At 40.0% G+C, this 20,368-nt stretch overlaps 1 protein-coding gene across 1 annotated transcript in view; it reads right to left on the reverse strand.

The window, feature by feature from the left end:
• Nucleotides 1-119: 119 nt before the first annotated feature.
• Nucleotides 120-20,368, reverse strand: part of stx8 (syntaxin 8) — a 50,832-nt gene continuing 30,583 nt past the window's right edge. The window contains exons 8-9 of the mRNA XM_034203403.1: nucleotides 8,693-8,794; nucleotides 120-826 (exon numbers count right to left, since the gene is read on the reverse strand). Coding sequence (XP_034059294.1) covers nucleotides 762-826; nucleotides 8,693-8,794 — 167 coding nt within the window. The 3' untranslated portion in view covers nucleotides 120-761. The remainder of the gene's footprint in view (nucleotides 827-8,692; nucleotides 8,795-20,368) is intronic.

A 20,368-nucleotide genomic window follows, 5' to 3' on the forward strand; every position in this document is an offset into this window, starting at 1 on the left:
GATTTTGCAATGGAAATATGGAATTGGTACCAGTCTGTCCGGCTAAGTATTATGTTGGAAAACTCTTCTCTCCTCCAGAGTAAACCCTTAGCAATATTACAGACAGACAGGAGTCCAGGGACTATTAACTGGAAATGTCTTTTATTAGAAATGACAAGCTGAATTGATTTACAAGGAAGGAAAACAGCCATGTTAGCTACACAGCCGAGCGATTTGTTTTGGCTGAGAACTATTCTAGAAACGTTATGAAATCCAAAGACAAATTATAATATTAAAGTGGCTGCAGTAGTGCATGGTTAAATACAAGTTAGTGTAAATGTTGCAGAAGCTTGCCGAATAACTGTACCCAGTGTGAGTCTCAGACCACAGATAGACTTGTGAAAGAAAGGCACCCACCTTCACCACCAAAAGACTGACAAACCTCTTCATAATTTAACAATTTAATACATTGAGAATTTAATAAGCAAGACACTTGAACAACTTTTAAAAAAGAACAATTAACACCCAAGCAGAAAAGAAGACATTCGGTTCAGTATTACTAATGCCTCTCACCTAATAACTTTTTGTATAGAAAAATGTAACTGCTGCCAGACTAGTGGCATTTGGCTCAATATGAAGATACACACTGAGAAAAGATTAGATGAGACCTTGATTAAATGACTGTACAGGTGCACTGTCGATGCAAACAAATGGTATTCTGCATCTAACTGTGTTCAAAGTAGTAGTTCAGCACAGGTCGGTGATCACTGCGTCCTCCTCAGCTACACAGGCCACACGGCGACCACTACGATGGCTATAAGAAGCAGGACGATCACCACCAGCATCCCTGAGAGGAGAAACAAGAAGAGAACATCAGATTGTAAAGCCCAAACCATGTCAACCTTTTTTTTTGTTATCAACAAATTCCATGAAAAGACACATTACATTTATTTTTTTACTAAAAAACTAATTTTGTGTATCAAATACCTGATACAGGTGTAGTTATTCCCCAACAATTATAAAAAATGCTCATTGTCACACTTTTGCACTAAAAGATGTGCATTCAAAACTATTGTCCCTGTTTTATTGTTTCCTTTGAGTTCATCCACTAAAAATGTCTCACTGCAAGAGCATCAAATGTTAATTAATCCACAGCTGACGGTTCCAAACAAATACATGTTTTAATCCTGTTTGAGTGACATTTGTTTAAAACACAGAGCCAAACTATTTCAGTAAGGTAACTACTCCAAAATAAAAACAAAAAACGTTTGTGACCTGAAAAGATTATTGGTAAAAATCTGAAGTGACTTCTAAATGGCCCCTATTTAATCCAAAAATGGATATTTACCTTACTATAGTCTGTAAATAGCCTAAAGCCGTTGGAGTTCAACACATTCCCTGTAGTTTTTATGTTGGAAATGTAAATGTCAAGCAGATGAGGAACTCCAAAGCTGATCTGAGGGATGCATGGAGAAGGAGGGGAATGCAGCAGACTCCGAGGAATACTCTTGGAACAGGTAAGAAGCCTGCATACCTCACCACTAATTTCCTAAATCCTTGATCTAACACAAGTCCCAAGTGCTTATGCCCTCGCAGCATATCCCCATTCTCCTCCTGATGACTTAATGCAATGTACATGCGTTGGAAAGCTTTATTGCCACAGATTGCACACTGTGATAGGCATGTGTTTCTGATTCTGCCTTGAGAGGATAATCATTGTTTTTCACTGATACCATGGAAGCAGAACACAATGTGCAAAGGCTCACTCACACTTCATCAACGTGTTTTACCCCCAGGACTTGAAAATATTACACTTTTTATTACAGTCACCACCCTAGGAAAAAAAACCTTTCTGTTGTTAAATTCACTACAGGTGGAATTTCCATTATTCTCAATAAAGACCAATGCCGTTTTGGAACTTAACAATTACATTTTATTGAATGTTACCAACTTGGAAGTGAAGCAATAGTCCAACTGATATATCGCCAGGCAGATTTATTTATCCGATATTAGTTTACAATGATATATAAGCATCTCAGAAGCCAATAAGTAACAAGTTATTGAATACAGAAAACCAGAGTATCTACAATTAGTGTGCACGGAACATTATTTTTAAGTTTAGGTTTAGAGTTTAGTCTTATTCTATATCTCATAACACTCACCAAATGTATTGGACTCCTTTCATGAATGTGTTTCTTTAAGGATATTAATATCAGTAACATATTGTAACCAGAAAAACTTTCAAATATAAACATCTGTATAAAGCTAAAGGAACAGGTCGGGCTATAACTAAATCCAAAACAGAAGTGGCTATGGAAACCCAACACTGGAAAATATTTGGTCCATCTGTCATGGTAATAACACTATTAGGAATTTAAAGAGTGGTTGGTCAAATATATTAAAATCTGACAATCAGGTCAGTTTTTTTTTATATATTATAAATGTATTCACACAGTCTTTGGGCGACGTATATAAAGAGAAGTGATGTTGGGTGGCCTATATCATGCACATCAAACACTTGATTTGGTGGTCTGTCCCCAGGTATAGTATATATACTCTGAGACCTATACCACAAACACAAAAGATATGGAGAACTCTCTCCAAGGGCGCTCTCAACCACTATTTCCGCGCTAGAGTGGCACAGGAGTGAAGATTTCAAACAACCGCACCCTTGGCCGGTCTGACAGTCCCCTCACTGACTCAAGATGTCCATTGTTATTTAGCATGCGGCTGGTATTTTCCCCAGCCTTTCACTTTGGGTTTACATTTCTCTCATTCTTTGGCTCTCTCCTCCCGCGTTCCCCTGCACGGCCTAATTGGTCGTCTTTCCCACAGGGAGAGAGACAGGCGGAGATATAAGCCATGCTGAACTAATTGCTTGCGGTGGTCGTGGTGGTGTGGTGTTCTGATGAAATGTAAGGCTGATGCTAGTTTCTCTGCCAGGATACGGGGTATGGCTGTTAGGGGACCAGATGTCTTTGACTCATTTTGCCATTTTTTTCCCTTTTAGATATTTATTGCAGATAGTCTCTTTCTCTGCATATAGGTCATTACTTAAGCCAAATGTTTTATTCCATTTGAGGTGAAGGTGTTCTTATAAATGTCCACAGGACGAACATGTTGGAAGTCATCACTGGTCTAGACAGGACCTCTCCTCCTGATAACTTACACATGTGAGCATAAAATAAATGTCCAAGTAGAAACACACGCTCACATAGTTGGTGTGATGGCTTTTTAAAAGCCTCATGCTTAAAGCAAATACACACACACACAAATGTCCAGCAATTATCTTTGTTTGGGTGTAAACGATACCGACGCAACACCCAATCCACATTAGATTCAGACACGAGAATTTCATTCAGTCGAGTCCAACATCTGTCAGAAACTCCATTTGACGACACCACGGCAACAACAGCAATAAAGGCTGAGCTGCATAACATGCAGTGTTGGATGAAGTGTAGTGACCTCAGTGTATACAGTACATACTTTGTTACAAGAAAAGGACCAACATTTAAAACTTTCTTAAAGGGGACCTATCATGCAAAATGTGCTTTTTGATGTATTTTATACATAAATGTGTCCCCGGTGCGTCAGGGAACTCACAAAATGTCAGAAAACAAAACCCTCTCTCTTTTCCTCCGCACCCACATCTCTAAAAACGGGGGTACAACGGAGCTGATCCAGATTTGTGTCCGATATGACGTAATATCATAAATGCGGGGATGTCTGAAATGCATGATCTGTTTGGTATTTTGAGCAAAACACATCATAGACATGTTTTTTATATATTTGTATATATCTGAGACCCATAATATATGCCTAAAAATACCATAATAGGAGACCTTTAAGTACAATTACAAAAGTTATGGCATCAAAATATAATAATACGAAAATTATAGCACTCGTAATGCAAAAACACATATTTTCTCATTTAAAAAAAGAGAGATAAAGTGAAAGGGAATTATTCAGGTACAAAAAGGAACATTTAAAATCATACTTTAGTACAATACTTCAGAAATGGTGCGTTATTACTTCCAACATTTGAACATAAACATAGGTTAGTGGGGAGCAGGGCTCTCACCCACTATAATGTCATGTACCAGTCAGTCATGCAGCCCCCCCCCACCCCCATGGACCAACCCTGTCTGCCTCGGTAACTAAACATCTAGTCCTGACCCCTAGGAGGCCTCCAGAGACTAATGACAATAACGGCGTTTGCTTGCCAAATAGATTAGGGCTGTGGTGTGACACTGATGCTGAGGGAGATAGTCGGGGTCTGCTGATAGACTGACCACCCAGGAGCTTTGGGGGCCAGAGTCTGGGTTCATCCCATCTTAGCAATTTTCAGACACATCAGTAAGACAAATCACAGAGAAAAGGAATAATTGGTGGGAGCTCCGGAGAGACCGAGACAACCCCCGAACCTCCCCTCACCACTCCCTCCGTGCCCCCTGCGTATGGTTCAAAGATCTTTTTGGACCACAAAAAGGCGCGGATGACCTTTAAAGAAAAGGAAATTATTTTATGTTAACAAGGTCAGTTTGATGCTCATCATTTTTCTCACAGCACAATAGAACATCCTTTACAAAAAGGTTTAATGGTTTGTGGCCTAAAGTATTGCATAGCCATAAAAAACTAATATATATATATATATATGTATTCCTTAATTATTTCTAATACAACAACTGACATAGTGTGAGAATTTTTGTGAGCTCTGCTTTGGCTAAATGCTAGCATGCTAACTTGCTGATGTAAAGCAGGTATAACAATCACCATGTTTTGCATCTTAATTTACCGTGAGAGCATGCTAACTAATCAGCAACAAACCCCAAGTAAAGCTGAAATGTCGTTTGGTTTGAAAATTGAGTCCTTAATATTGGACACAATACAAGTTATTTAAATCTTATTCCTTAAGGCAGGGGTCTCAAACTCAAGGCCCGGGGGCCAAATCCGGCCGGCGACTTCATTTTATGTGGCCCCTCAAGAGCTTGCAAAGAATATAATACGTTTATTATACGGTTACATGCCACTTTACAGAAGCAGGTTGCCCATAAACTACATGTCCCACAATGCATCTCGTTTTGTTACATGCCACTGAAGAGACTTGCAATTATTTGCCCTGGACTTCTGCTTTCAGACGTAGTTAATTACTAAGTTATTATCCTATCCGATAATAATCCAATTCAGAGGCAATAATGTAATATAATACATTATTTTATATATATATATTATATATTTATATAGTTACAACCGGCCCTTTGAGTGCAACCTTTATGCGAATGTGGCCCGCGATGAAATTGAGTTTGACACCCCTGCCTTAAGGGAAATTTCTGGGGGAAATATGTTTAATCGTTTTTGAAATATTTCAGTCTTGACCAAAGTGGTGGACCGCTGCTGTGTCACTATCATATCTAAATATTGTTCTCTGATGATATTTAAACATTATTGTAATTATATCTTCCAGGCATGCACCATTTGTCTGCATGTGAATAAAATCGTTGGTGTTATATTAATTAGTTAAGGTAAGATATTCAGCTGGTAGATGAAACCATATGTGCCACATTAGCACAATAACTAGGATTACATTGTTTTCACAGAAAACTTGGCAAAAAGCAGACCTGAAAATAAATGTTGAAACATTTCTCGAGTCACGTTTAAATTACCTTTCCTCCAACTAAGAAAAATGTCCGATGTGGAAACATCATTAGCAAGATGTATTACTTTAAGCAAACCTTTCATCAACCATGTGAAACATATTCAATTGCCATTTCTAAATTCCAACAGTTGCCATGTCAATTCGACGAGAGGAACAAGAGCTGGAAAAAAAGATTTAATTGATTAAAGAAGACCATATTGTAAAAGTTAGTCTACCCTATTTAGCAAAATAACTGTTTCCTTGAAAACTCTCAAATCCCAACTATACCAACTGAGTGCTTTTACCGCGCTACGTGTTTTTCTTCCAACACTTTCAAATGCTGCCCCTCACCCACAGTCCCTTTAGACATCCCCTCTAGTCCAAACAGTACGAACCTACTTGAGATGCGAGCCGCCTGCAGGATTCACGGGGTTGCAGAAGTGGTCCTCAACAAACTGAGGATTAGCTGTGTAGAGAAGGGCTGCTCAAGCACCGATGCTACCTGATGGTGATGCCTAAGCTCTGGGGAACTCACACTACTCTGCAAGAGACCCTTTGGTCCCGTAGACTAATCTGCCGCACTAATCCAACCCAACTCAAAGCCTCCACTCCTCAATTCCCACCAACATCAACTAAAACAAGTGGTAATGACTCTGTGAATCAGGCTTAGCTTTTCATAAGTGACAGCATTGGACCAGCAGAACAAAACAATAAATAAAGAGGTATGTAAGGAATATATATGAGGGATATTATCGTGAATTTTATTTTAATTTCCCTTCTTTTAGGTTCAACAAAATAAAAATAAACTCCACAAGTGTTTTAACTTAACCCTAACCCTAATCTCAAAGAAGTTTGGGTTATAGGCTACAAATAAAACAATTTCAAAAGCATTGTTTTTCTTATAAATACATATTTCTTAAATAATACATATTTTGTTTTGTTTCTCCCCATTCATCTCTTTTGTCAACCCCTTGGTTACTATTGCAGGGTACAAATAATAATGAGGTATTTCAACTTGGGAATTGCTTAAACAGAAACAAGCCCGTGCAGCAGAAGAATCCAGAATGTTTCAACACAATGGATGTTTCACAACACTTGGGGCACCAGTCATGCACAGTATGCCTCAGGAACCATGGTCGAGCAATATGCGGGTCCTTCCCTTCTGGGCAGATGACCCGTCCCACAGCTCAACTTTCTCTTCTGCAGCTTTGTGAAATTCTCCAGTGCATGCACTCAAAACTGTTACGCCCCAAACTGAGTGCAATGTCTGATAGTTTGGATTGATAATCCATCAGTGAAGAAATGTTTCAAATATTCTTGAAATGTTTCCATCTTTTTAGCACAACTTTAAATCTAAGATGCCTCTTTTGCAACGACGGAGATTCCAATAGTTATGTTGAGTATGCTCTGGCCTGTCAAAGCCAGACGTTTCAAGCTTCACAAGGACTCGGCTGAGACATAACACCAAACGCCGGCTTTGGGTGGTTTCAAAAATAAATAAAGCCTTAAAGCTAAGGAATTATAAACACTCTGCCATGGAGAAAGAGGGAAAGCCCTCCAAACAATTTGTGGCATGTAGTATTTTCAATTCTTTCTCTGCTTGACACAAAGACGAGTGTCAAACAACTGAGGAGACGAACAAGGGGATGACAGAGAGGAATGGAAAAAAGAGAGAGCATTGAGGTGAGAGTGAGGAAGACTCTGGGGGAAATGTTCCATTCACAGAGAAGGTTTGAGACAACCAACACACACACACACTCCCAAACATAAACGCATGCACAAGAACATCCTGCAAATTCATATGAGTTGACACTGTCGGTGCACACCAAGGAAGCACAATGCACATACATGCAATGCATATAATCATGCAGATGAACACAGGCGCATATACACACACGCCATGAATATTCTTCAGCCTGGAACTGAGGACAGGGAGGGGGGAGTTAGGGTGGTAAAAGAACAAGTTAAACAAAAAGGAAGACAGAAAGAAAGAGTCCTGATTCTAACACAATACAAGCTCTGGGATCTACAAACAAACTCACGCTCGGGCACCATGGGGACACGACCAACGGAACGAGGCATTGGGGGGGCTGACCTTCCTGCTGCCTGCTCTGCTTCTGTCTGTGACCGCCAGGTCTCCTAGCACAATAATGCAGCCTTTTCCATAGCGATGCTGTCTGGCGTTTCTCTGGGCAAACTGAGCCAGGGTGAAGCTCTCACATTCCACAGATTGGCCTGAGCCAGCTAACACACCTCTCATGGCAGCTGTTTTCTTCTGAAATGTATTACAGACTGAGTCTTTTCAAAAATGGTAAAACAAAAGTTAAACTCACTGAAGCAGATCTGTGGTAATAGAGAAGAAGAGTCACAAGGCCTCTCAGAGTCGAGACAACACATTGAAATCTGAAGCAACTAATACCTAATGCCATGCCTACACTGGAGAAGTAGCTTTAGCGACATGCTAGCAGCTTTACATAGGATGCATTCAGGAATAGTATAGATTTGTAGGATAGCTCCCATACATAGCCAAAGTGCCTCCTGTGGCTGATTTGCAACACAAAATATTCATTTGGGGATTCCTCAAAGGTCTAATATGGGAGACCCCCTTTTTAAGGCCAGGACACTCAGTTAGCAGGCGTGACAGACAGAGCCAGTCCACCCACCATTCACCACCCAGACCCCTGTGCCAAGAGGGCTTGTTCCCAGCAGCATCATATTTCTGCACCATTAAGCACCATTATTTCCAGAAAAAAGAAGGCCAATGAAAGAGTAGTAACAACATGGCTCATATCCTGAATACTAAATAATAATGTTGCATTGCTAGAAATGTGCTGAACCTAACATGATATTTCACAATACACATTGTTTGTCTCACACAAGCCAGAGTCACTTCCTCTACAAAAACTATAGTCTGTTGGATATCTGCGCTGTGGACTGCAGGAATGGAAGAAAAAAAAACTGTGATAATCATTCATATAAATAGGTTGTGATTTGCTTTCAAGGACACAGATCAGATATCAGACCTCCTTGATACGAGACCAAGATGTACCTCGGTAATGAAAAACAAGGCATGCTCACCGCAAGAGGCTGACTTTGTCTCCACCAGCTTCACCCGTCGTGTCTCGTTACGAATCCTGTCGTCCGTCTTGTCCACAAGATGTGTAAGGTCGTCAATGATTTCTGAGAGGCAAAGATAGAAAAAGGAAAGAGGGAGAGGAAATAATGTCAATACAATTGAATTAATCTTGCTGTTGTTGTGACTTCAGTGTTTTTGTTTTATTTCCTTTTAGACCTCCCAATACGTTTTGTGTAGTAAAGGAAATTACTCAAATGATAAAATGACAGGTTAAAGGACCTGACATTAGAGCAGTCAACAACTTCAAAAAGAGGCAGCAACCGCACAGACATGAGTGGTGGTGATGAAGGGAGTGGGCTGTGTGAAAGCACTCCTCACTCTTTCAAATGGTTTCACTACTTCCTGCATCCACTCTGGATTTAATCAGGTCCTTATTGTTCATGAGTTTTAAAGACGTAAGCCCAGGCTTCAGGGACCGTGCCTGGGCGTCTAACGAAAGAGAGTGTGTGTGTGTGTGTGTGTGTGTGTGTGTGTGTGTGTGTGTGTGTGTGTGTGTGTGTGTGTGTGTGTGTGTGTGTGTGTGTGTGTGTGTGTGTGTGTGTGTGTGTGTGTGTGTGTATTTAGCTGTGTGGATACGGGTCCTTCAGTAGGAGTTCCTGACTTGAAGGTCGTCCAGATGGAAGCCTGTGTGATTTGTTAGAGGCAGCCACAGTGTTGACATGGCCTCTCCAGAGGGTCTGGCTCAAAAACAAAAACAGATAACTGCTGAAAGATTTCCAAATTCTTGATTTGTTAAGGTTAGACATCAAAATGTGATATTTGTCAGAGTTAACTTGGAGTTGTGGTTTTCAGTCAGAACTCAGTTACAAATGGCACATGGGAGGCATAACTCGTAAATTGTCTCAAACATATATAAACTAATTCAAATATTATCTGTGAGGTATATCTGTATATCTATCTCTTTCTGTTTTTGAAATCAACCTGTCTTTCAATATTCATACTGCCATAACAACACAACCTTATGAATCATAAATGATCTTTGTTTAGGAGTTTTATTACGTTTCAGATTTAGATTTGTGAGCCGTTTGTATTTCTAATCCAACAGTGACTACTCCAGAAGCCTTCTGAATTGTAAAGATAAAAAAAGAAGTGGCTGAACAACAAAGAAATCGGTTGAACAGAAACCAAGGTCAAGTGGAAGAAAAGGAAGTTCCTCACAAACTTGTATCATCCTCTGATAAATGGACACTTTACGGACATGGGAAGCTAGCCTCATCCACAAACCTCAGTTCAGTGCCAAGTGAAACACACTGCTCCTTCAGGGAGATAATTACCTGTTATTGCTCCTTTTATGGTAGAATAGTACACAGTCAGTATGATCTAAGCTTACAAATTCCCACAGGTTAGTGCTAAGGGTCATCAGATCATTTGTCTTTGTGAGCACACTCATCTTAAGCTCTAGCTGCCTCTGAATTGTATCGACAAGAGAACATGTTTCCTCAACTACAAACCATCACAGCTCGACAAGACAGTCGGAGATTTGGCTGACATCAGATGATTAAGTTGCACCAATAATTCGAGGAAGGAAAGCATGTCAGTTTGGAGGGACAGAGTGTGCAAGGGCAAGGACGAGGAGATGGAGACGTGAGAGCGCAGTATGTACAGTGTCCCTGGAGACCCTCACATCATCATCCACGCATCAGGTAACAATTTAGAAGGAAGAAACTCTTCCTTTCCTGGCAGGGCGAGGGGTGTAGACGCTGAACCATTTGTGCCGCGTGCCACTCCAACTATTCATAAAGGATGTTTTTGGTTTGCACTGCCAAGATTCTTGATCCATTTCTGGTCTTGCAATAACATCTCAATGTATTGATGAATTCTCATCTGTGCTGAGACATAGAAGTGGATGTGACCTTTGACTATAGCTGCAATAAAACACTTCAGAGTGGGAGCCCTATGAGGTATTGGCTATTCTTTTGCGTAGTCATTCAATTCACCCTTTTATCAAGTCATGTTTTTAACAACATCATTCTCAATTTCCTTTTCTGACTTCTGCTTCCATGTATGACAGCTGCTGGCCCTGGTTTGGATCTGCCAGACCACAAAGAAAGCCCTGTTTCAGGCAAGGGTTACTTGTTTAAAATGTTATTACTCTGGATAAACCTCCAAAGCCACAGTGTTGGAGAGCATGGCACGTCCACAAACATAAATTCATTTAGTGGGAATGCTGTTAACAGCATTCCAACTATCTGTTCTTATACGCACACAATTCTTTATTCTTATTATTCCGCCCGTTATTTTGCCGGCCTTCTCCTCCCGCATTGAACATCGCAGAAACTCGGTTCAAACATCAAAACGTTCAGCTCGGTTGGGAATCGATGGCTATTACTTTTATCATTCATAACTTTCATAATTCCAGAGATACATCCCATAATTCATCACATTTTTAACCATTGAAGTCAATGGATAAATTCTTCAGACTTCAACAAATCTTCATGCGACTTCAACTGCAAACTGTTCCTTCATACTTTCACTCAGAAACTTCATTTCAACTTTAAAATGTTACACATCTTTCTGACATTATTCGTCTAACACAACTTTTAAAACTGATTCTTACTTTTAGAGATATTAAACATTGTTCAGACCTTGGTACAGAGGCTTACTTCAGATTTTAACATTAACTAGAGTGTGTGATGTCACAGCTAGAGTGTAGGAAATCTTGAAATTTTGAATAAAACTGCCATAATTCCCAAACCCTACAATCCTGAGACATAATCTTTCATGACAAACGTAGGAAAACATCTCGTAGCTTGAAAAATGACAAATAAGTAAGCAAAATAATTAAACAAAATGTCTCTTGGGCATGAAGTGACAAAAACATTCAACATTCCTCCATTAAAGCCCATTGTAATTTCAGGCTGATATTTCCTCACGGTAGCAGCCGCACACCTTTAGTTAATCTGCCAAAAAAGGCCACAGTATTGAGCCGAAAGTACACAAAAATTACACTTCAGATACTCAACTTCCTTGACATGCTTCATGCTTTGAAATTTCACCCATATCTGTTACGGTTCTTGAACAAAATGTTCACATGTAACAGGTTTATCTCTCATTCAGAACAATGGAAACCTTTCATCTCTGGACAACTCGTTAGCTCAAATATAAACACCTGTGTCATGGAACACGATGATGTCATCGCTCCAACTGACATGCTCAGAGCAGCAGACTTCAGATAATGGTCCTGCCCTTGACAGCTCTACGTCAATTATGGGGTGTCATCATATGCCGTTTCCATGGAAGATCAAGAGAAGAGAGAGAGGGCGATCAAGAGAAGAGAGAGAGGGTGATAGAAGAGTGAGAGGGTGATCAAGAGAAGAGCGAGAGGGTGATCAAGAGAAGAGAGAGAGGGCGATCAAGAGAAGAGAGAGGGCGAGCAAGAGAAGAGAGAGAGAAGAGAGAGAGAAGAGAGAGAGAAGAGAGAGAGAAGAGAGACAGGACGATCAAGAGAAGAGAGAGAGGGCGATATAAGATTGAGAGGGTGATCAAGAGAAGAGAGAGGGCGATCAAGAGAAGAGAGAGTAATGTAACCTTCTTATGTAATGTATAACTCCTATGAAAATGTTCAAAAAGTGCTCAAACTTCACATGTGTGCTAACAGTCCAGCCGTGAAGACATCTACGGGACAGTTTTGAGATTTCTTCAAATGCCATTGCCATGGCAACACAATGCTCACCATGAAACACGGTTTTCTCATAACTTCAGTGAAAATGCTCCAAACGGCCCAAAACTTCACAGGTTTGGTAACGATGCAGTCATCAAATGCCGTTGGCATGGCGACAGATCATTCGCCATCAAGTTAGTTCAAAAGTTTGCAGTTCAAATATTCTGCTGCTTTTCCAAGCCTTTTTACTTTCTTTTCTTCTCTCATCACACATTCAAGCCCCCATTGTTCATGTATCATTTCAATCTAAATTATTCACTTTCTTCTTACACATTACATTTCAACATAGCAATTCAGCGTCAGCTTTTCAGCATAAAGCATTCCCACTAGCAATTTCTTCAGGAATTGCATTCTCTAGTTTTTTCTGTTGCTAGTTGCTTTAAGATGCATTAAAGGGGACCTATCATGCACAATGCACTTGTTTATGTCTTTTATACATAAATATGTATCCCTGGTGCGTCGGGGAACTCACGCAGCGTCAGAAAATAAAACCCTCTCTCTTTTCCTCCATACCCAAATCTCTACAAACGGGGGTACAACGGAGCTGATCCAGATTTGCGTCCGATATGACGTAATATCGGATAATATAGAATGGGTGATCTGTTTGGTATTTTGAGCAAAATAATTCATAGACATGTTTTTTATATATTTGTATATATCTGAGACCTATGCTATTGCCTAAAAATAGCACGATAGGTGCACTTTAATGTAGTCTTATTTGGCCTTTAAACCACAAGGGACAATGTTTGTACTCTTTCTAAATGTTTATTAATAAGTATTGTACTTCAAATTGTTTGGAAATTATCAAGTATGATTATCATTTAGTCTGTTTTCTTTTGTCATTGTCACATCTACAGTTTATAATAGTGAAACATCATATAAATTAACCTTAAATGTCATAAAGAAACCCCCTTAATTGATGTTATAAAATGACTGCTTAAAAAACAGTGAACATATATTTTATCTTGGTCTGCCTTAACTGTGAAAAGTACGGAGCCACCTAGGGGACATGGAGAAGAATTTTTTTTATAATTTGAAAAAATATATATATATGTTTTGCGAGATCTCGCAAAACCCATTTGCGAGATCTCGCAATACTTTTCATTTAGTACTTCCTGGTCAGTTCGGCTGCTACGGCAACACAGAAACCACAACAATGGAGTGGTTCATCGATTTTACTTTGAGCTTGGCCTTAAATATAAAGATATAACATCAGTGATTGGCAATAGGCACGGGTTTCACACATAGACTGTATATATAAAAGGGTTTCACATAAGTGAAGACACCTCAAGAAAACACTCAGAGCGAGGGGACATGCACGTTCCTCTGAGCTGAGTTATTGACAGATTTGAATTTCGCGGATCAATAACTCATGAACATAACGTTGTAAAAATACAGACCACATGAATTTACAATCATAGCAAGGTAGACAATGAGCTACAGAGTCGTTTTTATCAGAACAGTTCGATACGCGCCGTCATCCGAGCTAAACATCAAGAATTGGTCACAATCCGCAGCTGGAGGAGGGAGAGGAGTGCTTAGGGACCGTCTACAAACTGCAACGGGGTTTTGAGAGATCTCGCAAAGGGGTTTTGCGAGATCTCGCAAAACATTTTATTTTTATTCAAATAAAAAAATTGTTCTTCTCCATGTCCTCTAGGGGGCTCCGTAGAAAAGCACCTGAATATATATCAGCATTTTAATTATTTTTGAAAGAGCTTGACTATGCCTTTTCCTAAATATAGGAAATGCCTGTACAAAAATCATTTTCTGCAGACAAAAGCTTTCAATATAAAGACCGACTACAATTTTGCAACTGTAGAAAATACTAGGCAATCTGAGTTCAGTTAAACCACAGAAAGGAAATATAATATTAGCATAAATGTGTCTTTATGTCCATAAATATTACTGGTATCTCTTTGTATGTAGGTTCCAGAAGATACTTTCTCTCTACTGAAATCAGTGACACTTACAGCTACATTTTCAGCGAGCTGGGATAAGCCTGTCTGTTTGACAGTAAATCAAATTCCATATGCCTATATGCAACAATTTTCATTTATAAAAGACACATATTGCATTTAACCATCATCCTAAAACCCTTTTTTCAAAAAAACTCTACAAGTATGTAAGCTTGTGGTAAATTAGAAACACAGAGTAAAAGCAGGATTGCCAGCTCTCTGTCGTATTTCTCTGCTACCAACAGTGCCTTTTATTCACACACAAAACTATGTAAGTAAAATCTGGCCCTTCTGTGTAGAGGAACGAGGGCCCTGGAGCACACTCACCAATGGGAGACAGATGTTGCTCTCACATGACGTCACCCTCTCCCTCATGCCTCACACTCCCTGCGCAATCTCAACGCCATTTCATCTCTGTTCCAATACTTTGCAGGTTTTATATAAACAAACTCTCGCTGCGACCATCCCGCTCTCGGAGGGCTAACTAGTTAACAGGACTGTTTCTATCCCTGCTGTCAGCGTCATCTGGAACCACGTACAGACACTTATCCTTGAGATTAGCTGACACTGGTCTGGACAAAATTATTACGTGGCCAAGGCACAAGTTCAGTATACCAATATTCCAGAGTATACAAAGGCAGGTGAAGCATCGCCACTCAATGTACAGTATGGGTGTTTACAGCATACCCACCCATCAGCCTCATAGCTGGACTAAAGGTGTCACACAGACGCAATAACCCTCCAGTTACTGTCTCCACTTAGTTCCACTCTTGAAAAGCAGTGTAATCTCTTTAAGAAGTTTTAACCAAGAATCAAATAGTCAAGACTATAGTACAGAGCTGTTTTATATAATAATTGTATATCATTCAGGTATTGTTTCTTTCTTAAACCCATTGCTTATAATTCCCCCGGAATTTGGCTCAAGTCTAATTTAATGAACTTTGGATTCTGTAAGCCAATTGCTCTCTGAAATTCTCTAAGTAATGTTCCTTAAAGGTGGGGTAGGTACGTTTCAGAAACCGGCTCGAGATACACTTTTTGTTATATTCCATGGAATGCTCTTAACATCCCGATAGCAATGAATATCTTAAGTGCTTTGACAAAAAAGACATAAAAAAGTTTCATCTGTGGAAGCCGTAATACTGTAAAAAGTACAACCAATCCAATCTGTTTAGCCGGCCCGGCTAAACAGATTGGATTGCCGCCCTGTCTGTCAGCCTTCCATCTCGTGCACGCACAAATGTATCTCGTGCCCTCATTGGGCGTGCCGTCATTGGGCGTGCATTGCAGCAGTACTTCAATGACTCGCCAGCAACAGGCGGCCACTTTCACCAGTCTGCTGACGTCATGTGTGCGTTCATGTGTGTTGGAGGAGTGCTCTGTAAGGAAGTCTGAAGGAAGGGGCGGATTCTTTTCGGCTGTGTACTTTCAAATTTTAGTGCACTCGAGCCGGTTTCTGAAACTTACCTACCCCACCTTTAAGTAAAACACCAAAAGAATAAGCCATATCCAAGGTCATTAAAGAACCACAGAGCTGTGATACATTATCCAGACGTAGAAAGGCAAGTGTGGGGCAAGGAAAAAATAACGGGATAACAGGGAAAAGTTGTCAGACTGATACAGAGAATACGAGACGTACAAAGAAGCGGAGATAAGGGGATTCGGAAATGTATCATCCTGTTTGTAATTTCCTTTGTTTTCATCTTTTAGGATGTGATTCTGCCAAACCAAAGCTAGAGCACTTTGACGAATATGAAGATGAAATGAAGACACTAAAGGATCCCCACTCATTCCTTCACAGATAGTCATTAAATACCACATTGGCTACACACAACTCTGGCACAAGGTCTCAACATCCATTTTAAAGCATCAAATGGTATTATAAAGCCTAATTCAAGTCAGGCAGCAGATATGAAACTCACACGCAGGAGCATGGTGAGAAGTTTGAGAGACGTTCTCTATTTTAATGACCAAATTCCTGCATCCCAGATCTATATCCGCAACATGCCTCGGAAAATTGCTGACTCATCTTCTCGGGTCGAAAGCAGAGTTGGTTTAGGTTTGTGTGTGTGCATGTGGTGGAGGCACTGCCATAAACAGTGACACCCCAGCGTGGCTCCAGGATGTGCTGTATTAACTCTGTGTGTTATTGTAGGACTTGTTCCCAGAGAGGGCACAGTGCACAGAGAAATCGCTTGTTTTCTCTCACCGATTTAAACGCAATCTGCCTCAGTGGGGCTAATTCTGTTGTGCTTGTTCAGGAGATGATTTCTCCTGGGGAAATGGAGAAAGAGGGAAGTAAAGACGGACAGTTTTTTCACTAAACCCTCCTCCTCTATCCCTTGTTGTAATGCAAGGGGGTCTGACCACAACTGTTACCAATTGGCCCTGGTGTGACTGAGAGGGGTAGAGCTTTGTTGCCAACGAAAACACACACATTTCTGGATGTAACTGGAACTTCACTTGGCACACACAGGGCACTCAGCATGATGATACAACTCAAGGAAATTATGGTATTTACAAGAAGTTACACGGTCTTGGAAGAGTTTCTTTCAACCTCTTTCTTTTTTCTATCCACTCTTGGTTGCTTATTGTAAATAAACTCACTGAGGATCTTTGGGGAGTGAGAATTGGGAAGAATTTCAATCAAAGAGTTAAACCAGTTTTTAAACTGAGTGCAAAACCCAATAAAAAAAGGGCATGCCTGCCAAAAGAAATATCTCAAATAAAGACAGAACGTGCAATGTCTATCTATGGAAGACAAGCTTTGGTATAGAAATAATCCCACAAATGTGTTTGGCCAGTCTGACATGTTAGAAGTGAGGATAGATAAACACAGCCACTTTCTAGTCCTAACAATCCCCAAGCACAACAATAAAAATGGCAGTTATTTATAAATGTTGGAAAGTAACTGAATTGCTTTCTTCTGTGGTGTCCAACACCAAAAGGACCCAACCAGTCATAATGGGATACATTAGAAATCAATGAGCAAGTAACATTGCAATGGTTGTTGTTATTTAAAAGTGAAAAAGAGGCAAGGTCCAAAGATCAGAACAGATATCATAATGTATGGACTGAGCAAATGCATTGATTGTTGTAAGTATATTCCAAGTATACGTCTTTTTAGCATCTAACCCAGGGGTGTCTAAACTTTTTTCACAGAGGGCCACATACAGAAAAATATACGAAGAGCTGGGCCGCTCACTAGAGGTGAGGTATATTGCCTCATATGCTAAGTTATAAGTTAGCAAAATCAATCAAATGTAGGTAAATGATGCTTAATCAGCCTACATCACAGCTCTGCATAGGGTTTCAATTATTTTGTTAGCAGCTCATTCCTTACAAAAGAAGCTTCAGATTGCTTATCATAAGAGGAAATAGGAAGGGTTTATTTCAAGCTTGTTATGAAAATAAGTTATGGGCTTTTTTCTTATCAACTTAGATTTTTTAGAAAAACAATTCAACTTTAATTGACTGAATTATTTGAAAGGTGGGCTTATTAACACATGATTACTACTGTGTAATATCTGTTTTCATCCATATGTAAGAAGTACAACACAAGACAAGCACAAGTTTCATTTGAGGGCCATACAGTACTCCATTATACTTTTTGAATTTGTTGAGGGCCAATTCAAAATGGCCCACAGGGCGCATTTGGCACCCGGGCCGTAGTTTGGACACCCCTGATCTAACCTCTTTTTGTGTCTTCTGAAATAATGTGTATGAATATGTTGGTGGGGTTTGTAAGGGCATCACCATGCACACAACTCACCCTTCCAACATCTGGCCTTCTGAAGTACCGGGCCATATGTGAGATTAGTCTCACTGCTGGATATTATCGCGCCCCCCTGGCCTCAATGAATCTCTGAGTCCCTCCAAACTGACTGACAGGCTCCCCCAGTCAACACTTTGGGGGGTAAGAGAACCTTATTGCATCATTATACATTTTCTCTGTTATAGGTAGTGGATAGCTGAGTGATGATAAACGTCTTGCTTTATGCAGTTTATGCAACTTCCACACTTGCCAATGTCCAGCACATTGTTTATTCATTTTGTGGGACAGCAGGCTCTATCAAAAATAACTTTGTATCGGAACTATTTCCGTCAACCTTGGAATAAATGTAACAAATCCAGTAGGAAAACCTTTAGCCTACTGGAATCAACTCTTCACCTCTAAATGTTTCATTCAAACAGTGTTGGCGATGTTGCACCAGAGCTTTATCGCTCTCAATCAAAAATCAGGTATTCTCAATGACAATGGTATGAATGTAAATATATAATATGATGAACTTGAAAACAGAGCAGCATTGGGAAAACTGAATCAACTTTCTTCCAAACAGTCCTGATAATGAGGACTTAAACTTGGCTTCCAAATGAAAAAAGTATATATAAAAATAACAGCAGTGACCACCAATGTGACCACCATTACATATGTGGTCTCCACATTTCTAGCCTTAATCTTAACCATTTGTGTGCCAATTTGAAACTGAAACCGGCTGTGTGTCGACGTTCAGCTTCACCTCACTAACCCTGCTACGTTTACCCCAAGATCCATCACCTAACATGATGGACAGCAACAAGGATGACCAACTGATGAATGAATTCCTCAAAGTTGAACTTCCATTTGAAGAACACACTTCAAAGAAAAAGCACATCAATTGAGAAAGGAAACCTTAGCTTTAGCACGTACAGACCATTTGATTTGTTTGCAGATACATATGTTATTGTACGACATACATCCCAATCTGTCTATACCTTGACAGATTTGGATTTAAAATGTCCCCGAACCTTCGTCATGCTATTGCTATTTTAAGCATGTTTCAGCATGTTGGTATGGCATGTTGTGTGGATAGCCTGACATGATGCTATCACTATCACTTTGCACTTCTAATAGTCAGCATTGTTGAGTAGCAACAAAGGCATCATTGGAAAATATGTATGTTTTTTGTTCATTCAGTTATTACATATGTTTCTAAATGTCTTCCTTGCTACAGTTGCCCTTCCTATGATGCTACATGGGATTACACAGAATACTTTAATTTAGCCTTGAACAGAGGAAATCTGGGCCTATTCTGGGGAGCTTTGCATGATTACAATACGAGTCAAGCTTTTTAAAACCTGGATAGTAAATCTGCAAACACTGAAAATGCTCAGCACAGTGCATATAAACTAAAAACAAGTGAGTCATGCTTTCTTCTTGAAAAACAACGACTTTGTCAGCAAAATAAGAGGTGTCATTAGGACCTTCCGCCATGTGTTGGATCTATTAGGTTTTCAGCAATTATGAACAATTTCTGTTCAAGACAGCTGGAAACCATCAATAGAATCTCGCAAACAATTAAGATCAAACCCATAGTCATCCACATATGACTGAATACAAAAAAATGGAAATAAGAGGTAAGAGCAATGAGTAAACCACTTTACAAGCTTTTCAGAATGAATGCAACTATTTCTGTGCATAGCTGCCAAATGTACCAGTATCCCTCATCATATGGTCAGGCATCATATGATCGGGAATACAATGGATATGAATTTATAAATCCACGCATTATTAACTCTGTCATTTTAGTATTAAGGAAAACAATGATTTACATACGCAGAAAACAGTGCAAAGGCCAGCATCACTGAGGAAAAGTCTGATAATTACCAGGCTTTCCCCCATCACCCTGCTTATGGCCAGGTTCCACCGAACAATGTGTGCATGATGAGCATGAGGGTGCCAGCAGCAGCAGCAGCGTGAGGCAGGGACCACCCTGTCACTGGCACAGGACCCCAAAACCAGCCGCTGTTGCACTTCATCACTACTATCACACTTCATTAGCAGGGACACCCAGGAGGGGGGGGACATACTGAGAGGCTAGGGATTGATAGAAAAAAATAAATGAAATACATTTGATTGGAATAGATTCATATGGTTGGACACAATATCAGTGAACTATCTCCTGGAATCTGGCAAAGTGTCCAGTCTATCTTCTGTACCATCTGGTTGCTGTGTTGCA

This window comes from Gymnodraco acuticeps, unplaced genomic scaffold (genome assembly GCF_902827175.1).
Source record: "Gymnodraco acuticeps unplaced genomic scaffold, fGymAcu1.1, whole genome shotgun sequence".
NCBI classification, from domain to species: Eukaryota; Metazoa; Chordata; class Actinopteri; order Perciformes; family Bathydraconidae; genus Gymnodraco; species Gymnodraco acuticeps.